The sequence below is a fragment of the Drosophila biarmipes genome, chromosome 2L, assembly GCF_025231255.1.
Source record: "Drosophila biarmipes strain raj3 chromosome 2L, RU_DBia_V1.1, whole genome shotgun sequence".
NCBI lineage: Eukaryota > Metazoa > Arthropoda > Insecta > Diptera > Drosophilidae > Drosophila > Drosophila biarmipes.
The window spans coordinates 7,275,233-7,283,596 of NC_066612.1; the positions used below are offsets into that span (position 1 = coordinate 7,275,233).

The 8,364-nt window shown below is 42.0% G+C and overlaps 1 protein-coding gene across 2 annotated transcripts in view; it reads right to left on the reverse strand.

Moving 5' to 3' along the window:
- LOC108027755 (uncharacterized) overlaps nucleotides 1–7,957 on the reverse strand; it is a 49,629-nt gene extending 41,672 nt beyond the window's left edge. Inside the window, exons 1-2 of one of the 2 annotated variants that reach the window (XM_017099308.3) lie at nucleotides 7,831–7,957; nucleotides 6,656–6,836 (exon numbers count right to left, since the gene is read on the reverse strand). Coding sequence is in view for 1 of the 2 variants with exons in the window: in XM_017099307.3 (XP_016954796.1) it covers nucleotides 2,001–2,025 (25 nt within the window). In the remaining variant the exon portion in view is untranslated. Of the gene's footprint in view, nucleotides 1–2,000; nucleotides 2,320–6,655; nucleotides 6,837–7,830 lie in introns of those variants that run through there. The other variant, XM_017099307.3, reaches the window with a different exon arrangement.
- Between the last annotated feature and the right edge of the window lie 407 nt (nucleotides 7,958–8,364).

The following is an 8,364-nucleotide window of genomic DNA, read 5'->3' on the forward strand; positions in this document are numbered from 1 at the left end:
CTGAATTTTCCTGCATGCAGAAAATGCTCGCAGTTAATAAGCATTTCCGTTTGCTGGAATTTATGTGCCATATTTTATTCAGACTGCGCTTCATAAATGCAGCTGGTGAAAGGAGAGCAAAGGCCATGGATAATGAACGCCAGTCAGCAGCCCCTGGGGTAGAGAATTTCCATTTCCAGCGAACTGATAATGTTGTTAAAGTGCACACACACATGGGGGTGGGGCTTTGATTGTGGGCGGGGTGTGGAAAAGGCTGGGACAGCGAAATCAATTTCGGGAAAAACAAATTGCGCAGCTTGTTACCGAAAGCTCTGTGAAAATAATACTGCTGCACTTTCTGCTCTTATGATGTACGCTTTTCCTACGCTTATCTACCCTTTTTTTTAACAGGAAACCACCATTAATGGGAAACTGATAGCAGCCCATATTCCCCACTTTCGGTAAATAATGTTTTCCTAATTAACTGACCTTTTATCACGCTTTCCGACACCTGATATGAATACAAACTTCCTTTCCGCGGCACATTTTCATAATAATTTGTGAAATTCCAATAATTTCACGGCAATTGTCATGAAAATAAGTGAACAGTCCGCAACGGGATTCATTTGCATTTTATAATTGAATTTATGTAACCAATATGCCTGTCTTCGCTCGAATTAAATCGCATTGAATCAGAATTGGTTCGATTCAAGTTTCTGCCCGAGTGGACTCCGCTCACAATGTTGCCTACTTTTCAGGGCACTTTTTGCCCTCCGATCAGCCTTACTTATTTTTCTTGTCCACTACCTGTCGGGTTTATTTAAATGCATTTAATTGAAAACCCACGACCCGTGATACTTCAGCTGACGGAAGTAACGTTTCCTCAAACAAAAATTGCACATCAATTTAACTTCGGCCGGTTAAGTTAGTAATTTTACTGTACTCAAAAATGCGATGCCATTTGCCTAGGGCATTCGTAAAATTACATGAATTGGGTCACTTATAAAATTTTAAGTGAACTGTATTTTTAGGAAATTAAATAAAGGATCAGCTTAATTTTTTAAAAAATATACTGATTATAAATTCTAATTGTAAGTCACTTTTGTAAAAGTTTGTTTTGTACACAAATCTATAGTTCTCAATTTTAAAATATTTTATTTTAAGATTGTCATTAAACTGATAATTTATAATCCCAATTTTATTACATTGCCAACTTATTAAGGAGAATAGAAGCGATCGAAATTTGGTCTTTGATTTACTTAGACTACCGTTTTCACATCTTAAAACTAGGACCAAGCTATAAATCACAATTTATATATTAGTTTTATATATTAACTCCCCTTTTTTAAATATATTTGTTATTTCATTTACTTGAGCAAACCATGAATATTATTTTAAAAGGTGTATATCTTTGTACCAAAATAAATTTCGATTTACGTAAAGACCTGCATTTGCTAACTTGAGCGTCTAGATTGTACATCTTTTCCCTTCTCACAGTTAGGAAAATTGCAATTTATTTTCATTAGCGCCATTGTAATTTATACATTTTATGATTAATTCATATCAAGTATACTAGTATGAATTTTGCGTAATTAACTGTCTGACCAGCATTTAGCTTAGCAAGTAAAAGTTGTTCCACTCCATGACACACCTGTTCCTCTTTCTTTTTATATACATATATTTTGAAATGAAGTTACAGAACGTTAATAGTATTAACTTAAAGTAATATTCTGGCATACCAGCATTTGGCTTAGCAAGTATAATTTGTGCTTCTAAATTCAACAACAATTTTATTCCCACAGATAAAAGAAATTTCATTTCTTATTGTTTCAATTTACGTAAGTGAAATATATATATTTTTAAAAAGAATTTTCTTCAACCATACCAGTATGAATTTCGCGCAATTCGCAGGCAGACCTGCATTTAGCTTAGCACGTAGAAGTTGTGCTTCTTAAGTGGACCAAGTTCGTGGTCCCATTACCATTCCCATTCCCATTCCGAATCCCCAACCCCAGACTCACCGCGAGAAGTGCCGACGGCTGGCATCGGCGCTGGGTGCCATATGTTAGGCTTACGCGCTTATCGCACCAGGAACAGCACAGAGCAGGGCCCCAGAGCAGCCGCAGGACTCTTCGTGGCGTGGCACTTGGCACTTGGCACTGGGGGCCACTGGGCACCGGGCACTCGGTCGTCGGATGTCGGATGAAGTAGCTGGCGCAGAACACTGGCTGGGAGTCCACCGCCTACACACAACTTGTTGTAGGCGGGCACTTTTCTTATTTAACCGCTCAACACTTGGCGCAGCGTTCGCTGCGCTCCGCTCCCCAGGTTGAACTGAACGCCGTGGACGGATTCAGCTGCCCGCGGAGCGTTCTCGAGCATCAGGTAGCGCACGGCAACAGCGGCCGAGGAGCGTCGGCTGGAGCCGAGCCCGTGTCCACCCGAAGTTGGGCTTCCAGCTGCTCTTCCAGCTGCCTGGGGAAATGGTCGCGGCGGGAGCTTTCGCAGCTTTTGCTGTTGCTTCGCCAGCTGGCTCCACGCTTTTCCCAATTTCCGATTTTCCTGTTGCGCCGACAGCGCGACGCCCACGCAACGAGCTTTTCCGCGCAACCCACGGGAAGCTTTCCCTGAAGGCGGCGCCTACGTTTCGTTGGACTCGGGACCGAGTTCGAGTCCTGGTGCTCGGGAATCTGGCTCTCTCGCTTCCTCATCCTGGCCGCCTCGCCCTCGCTCTCTCTTGGCCCCCAAGGCGTTGCCGAAAATAGCAACAGCGCGAAGGTTCGAATTGCCTCTCCTACCCAAGCACTAAGTACAGTGAAGACTGTGTAGATTTTTTCAGATTTTTCTGGATTTTTTTTCTTGAAAATTCAAAAGTTACTTTTTTGAAAACTAAACATAAAATTAGAGCTCTTGTGATCTTACCAATTCTTTCAGAAAAATGTTCTCTATTTCTTAAAAAAGTAAGTTAATGTTTAGAAAAATGTTTTTATGATATTTTTTTTGAAAATATATGGATCCAAAAACAAATTTTTAAGTAAACTCTCGGACTTGGTAACCTTTTAAAGAACTTTTTTTTTTCCATTTTTAAACGTTTTAATATACATATGAATATTTTTATAAGATGAATTTATGTACCACTTCAGTACATATAATTATGATTATTAATTATTTTTGATTTTATTTATGATTTTTTTAAATTTATAATAATAAAATGTTAACCCAATTAAATCTTTTACTTATAGAAATGCCACTGTCCCTGCCTAAATTCCTTTCATTTTCGTTTACCCATGCCTTCCATTTTCAGTGAGCTCCTTTCTGTCTGTTCAACAAAGTGCCAAGTCAGTTCTTGGAGCTCAGCTCCCGACCAACCGCAACTGCCCCACCGAAATTGTGTCGAAAAATTTATAACTTGATATATCTGGCCGGGCTATTTTTAGCAACGAGAGTAGGTGTAGCCAGGGTTGCCATTGCCACCATTGATTTTTCTCACTGTTTGCGTTTTTCTGCCCCTCCCCGCTTTCCCCGCCCACTGCTTTTCCGGGGCTTTTGCGGCCGTTGCCTGACGCAGCTCCTTTTATGAATGAACTTGGCTCACATAAGCATTTGTTATAACTCCCACCCAAAAAAAAGGGGAAAGAGGGGCGTTGCACCCTTCGCTGGAAATATGGGTTTTTTTTGGGGAGGGGGGCGACTAGGGCCCTAATAAACGCGTTTTCAATGTCACCAAAATGCCTGCAATCTCATTAAGTAAATGGATTGCCCTTGTCGCAGACGACATAGTCGAGGTTTTGTAATACAGACATTTGTCCATATGACGCCATTGTATCCTGTAGTTCGCATCCCCAGCCTGATGTCATGGGTGGGGCGGGTATTCGTGTGTGTTTGTGCAAGGATATTGTTTAACTGGGGCGCTGGGTCCTGTTGCCGTATGGAATTATGATTAATATTTGCTCAGTTAAAAATTAATTGCGTTCAGCCATTGCTCCGACAGCCGCTGCCATCGCACGCCCACACTAATCCTGCCACGTTCTCAGCCATTTATAATCCCATAGACGAGTGCCTCAGGTCAGGTTATCGGGGGGCCAACAGGAACCTGGCGCTGCCGTGAATGATTACATGGGCCAAGGTCGAGCCAGCTAATTAAACGACGTTACGGTAATGTATTTATAAGAAAAAGGTAGAGCTAATCTGCGTTTCCTTTGATGATTCTCCGCAGGCGCAGATGGTTCCCATAAGCAATTAAAAGGGACATAAATATATTCTAGGCATTTGATTTACTTTGTTCCATAATGCCTTGTTTCTATATACATACATAGCTCATAATGAGGACAAAGTTGAAGATGTTTCAATTCAATTGAAAGGAAGAAGGATTTGTCCATTAATGGGGGAAATATATTTATAAAACGCGTGGGTTGAGAAAAGGCTTTGTTTTAATTGTAACACAAAATGAATGTAGAAACTTCACAAGACAGTAAATCTTAGAAAGTCTTTGATTGTAAGGATTAAGTAAAACTTTAAGACTCCAAAATTGTATATTATAGTAGGGAGAAACATGGACATACTTTAAGCTAAATATTCAGCATTAGATCCCCAAGAAAAGTTCAGAGTTCACAAAATTCAATAATTGCCAATCCTTTCAAAAAACTTCCGAGTCAATTTTAATTTTAAATTCATCCCCCGAAAACGGTTGGCCCAAATGAAAGGGCCAATTTAAAATTCTGGGCCAAGTTAAAGCCAATTTAATTCACTTTCGGCCTCCATCAATCTTTGTTATGCCCACAGAACGGAAACTGTTTGCTTGTTTGTTCGCCCGGGCCAGCGCCAAAATATTTGTGCAATTGCCAGACTTTGTTGCCGGGGACCATCAAAATATAATGTTATATTCATGCATGCTTAAGTGTCACGGCTTCTGGGCGAATCGTATCTGTATCCATCTGTGTTGGTTTAGCATTAAAACTGAAGTGGCGTCGTAGATTGGGCTTCATTCGGTGTGGCAGCCGTACTTGTATCAGTGGCGGATGAGCGCGGTTTTATGCCAGCCGTATTATGAATGCCCATTTTATGTGCCGACTTGTTTATGTTTACGCGAAAATATTTTCCTTTCATTTTTAGTGCGGCCCCCTCGCTTCCGGTCGTTGACGCAACTCTTAATCAAACAGCGGGCTTTTGTGCGACATTTATAGCCACCGCCCGATGTCGGATGTCCGATGTCCGATTTCTGATGACCAGAGCTATATTTAACGCACTTGTGGCTTGGCTGGGCCGTGGACCACGACCACGACATCATCTTTCCGCTTTTCTTATTTATTTTCGCCAGCCTGCATACATATGCCATCGGTCATGTCAACGGCATTCAATCAATCGCAATGAAGTCGACACAAAGCCCACGCCCAGCAGGTCCCCGTTGGTGATGAATGAGTCAGTGGATCCTGCGAGTCCTATTCCCAGATGGACGGCTATGGCAACGGCAGCCCTCTCATCTGTCCATGCTCGAAATACAATCGAGTCACATGTCCTGCCGCCTGAGGACGAGGACAACAACAAGTGGTGGTGGTGGTCGCTGGCGACCGGTCTTGCATTGAATCCCCGAACAAACAAAGTCATAAAGGGATTGCACGGTAATCATAAAGTTCGATAGGGCAGGCACTGCAGAGGGAGGCGTAATGCATATATACACCATATCTTCCTGACTTTATCGTGGTATTTTGATGCTCGTCTTTATGTGGTGTGGGTATTATATGGTTTTTAATCTATCATCTTCATCCTATACGATTTATTTGTATCTTGTATCTCACAATACTCAAAAATAAAAACCACATTCTGTCTATATTAGAAAATATGCAAAAAAAAAAATATAAGTTACTTAGGTCTAAGTCCTATTTATCCATTAAAAAATACTATATTTATATTATGTGAATAAATCAAATGACTAAAATTTGGTTTTTAGTTTTTATCATCCTTATTTTGGTTCATTTGCATTTCAATAAGTTATCAAATTACTATATAGCCTGCTCGAAAATTGTTTGGTGGTTGTTAAGTAATATTGGTAAAATTTCTGCCGTCAAATATTACGCATACGTAAGTAACGTATACGTTATAAAAACATGATTGCACTTCCATATGTTGCTGATCTATATATCGTATTTAATTGCCAGTTATATATCTATATTATATCCAAATACCTCAAATAAACTGTGTCTCTTTGTTTAGTCTATTGAATCTATCATCACTTACGTATCAGTATAGGTGATCTAAACGATGCCTACACAACAATGAAACTTCCTGAAATATGCATCTGATGGTTGAGTTAGATATACTAAGCTAAAGCAATTAGAAGTAGTGCGCTATTCATCAAGCAACCACTTAATATCGCATTTAGCCATCGATTGGGCACCTTGACGTCTCGTCAATACTCTAAACGCTTCCCTTTAATTAAATATTTAGAATGCTGCGCATTTTTGCAATCAAGGTGCACGCGTCATTAATTGCATTCCCATAGCCCCCATCCCCGGGTATAGTAACGTGGGAGCGCAGAATGGATGGGTTCGGTTGAATGGGTGCACGCACCTGTTGCGAAAAGGTCAAATCACTTAGCCAGCTACGGGCGGCAGCGGGTAACCCTATACCACACTCTTACTATACTATCCACACTAATGGCCACTGGGTTTGGACTTACCTCAGTTTGACATTTATGACGTGGCTCATGTATTTGTTTACTTCATATTCCGCGCAGACGAACGAAGACATGCAAATTGATGTGCGGTGATTATGGGTTTATATATATTAGGTAAGTATCTTTTTAGTGTCCTGCCGTGGTTGCTCCCCTCTCTCCAGTCGCCTGTGCTGCCGTTTCGCTCCTATGTAGATCGTATAAATTTTGATTAATTCTCCTGTGTTATGTACAAAACATATAGATATGTTTTTGCGTATATATATAGGGGGATATTTTCTGTTGGCAGCACTTCTTTGGGGCGCAAACAACGTCAGCGACTGACGACAGCAGCCTGAAGCCGAAACAGCGAGCCAGCTTCGAAGACGTTAAAGAGAGTTTGCTTTGGGCCAAATGCAAAAAGAGAGCGAGCTTCCAAGAGCACCGGCTGTGTTGTGATTGTGTGGGTGTCTGTATCTGTGTCTCTGGCAGCCCAGTTGTGTGGGTGTACTGGCAGGTGTTCGCAGGCGCACGGATGACGTGCGATTATTTGTGGGCACTGGCGTCTAATTGCCGCCTCGCTGTTGATATTGGCCCTCATGTTTCAATTTCTTGGCCAAGCGGGTACAAAAAAGAAGCACATTATTTAGCCCACGCCCTGTGGGGGGCGAGGGGCGTGAAAGTGGCCGAGTTCTTGGCCAGAAACTGGTCCCCAAACTACGCAATAAGCTGGCACACTCGCACTCTCAAAAACAGGGCTTGTTTTTGCTGTTCGCCTGCCAGAAGTCCCCTTGTTTCTGGTCTTTGTTTAATTGTTAGAGCGTGCGAAAAACACAGAGCACAGAAATAGCCCGCAAAGGCCAAGGGAAATGGTGGAAAGCCGAGGAAAATGCCTGGTTGCAAGAACATAAGCAGCATATGGCTGGCTGACATTTTGTGTAGCATACTTCTAGGCTGTCACTTAAATGTTCTTTCACACACACACGCTGCCGCACACTTTTACAGTCCCACTCGCACACACACACACGCTCACTTAATGAAGTTCAGTGTCAAATTTTTCATTTCGCTTTCAGCCACAAAAATAAAACACACACACACACGAGCTTTTCCGTCGCCATATTTTCGCTGGCTAGCATAGTTGTTTTTTGATTTTAGGCGTGGAAAAAATGTTATTAAATAACAAAGACTGAACGCCTCCTTACTGTGTGGTTTTCTTTATTTTTCGTTTGATTTTTCGTGCTGCCCAAGTCCTGGCTGCTGCTGCTCTTTTCTGGCCTTTCGCTCGCGTTGACCGTCAGCCGAAGGACTGCCTGTCCTACTGAAGCGCCAATCCTCGGCAGCCCTGCCTCGTAGTCGCTCTCGTGGACCCGCAGCTCGCGGCTCGGAGTTTCGGCTGTTCGCTTGCTGGCGTATGTACTGTACAGTGTGCCCTCACCCACACAGCCGCACACGCACCCAGCAGCAGTCGAAAATTCCTACGCATTTCACTTACGGCGCATGTATGGGTGTGTGCGAGTGTGTGCTGTAGGTTAGGCACACGCACCATAAAGATAAAGCTCGTTAAGCTTTCGAGCATGCTTTCAGTGGCCCACAGATGCGGCCAAAAAGAAAGCACTGGACTATCACATTTTATGGGTGTGAAATACTTGGAAAACTATATTTATTTTTGGGCTATCTTAGAGTATATAAGCTTTAAGTCTCACAAAAACATTTCTTCGTATTTAAATTCTTTTTAA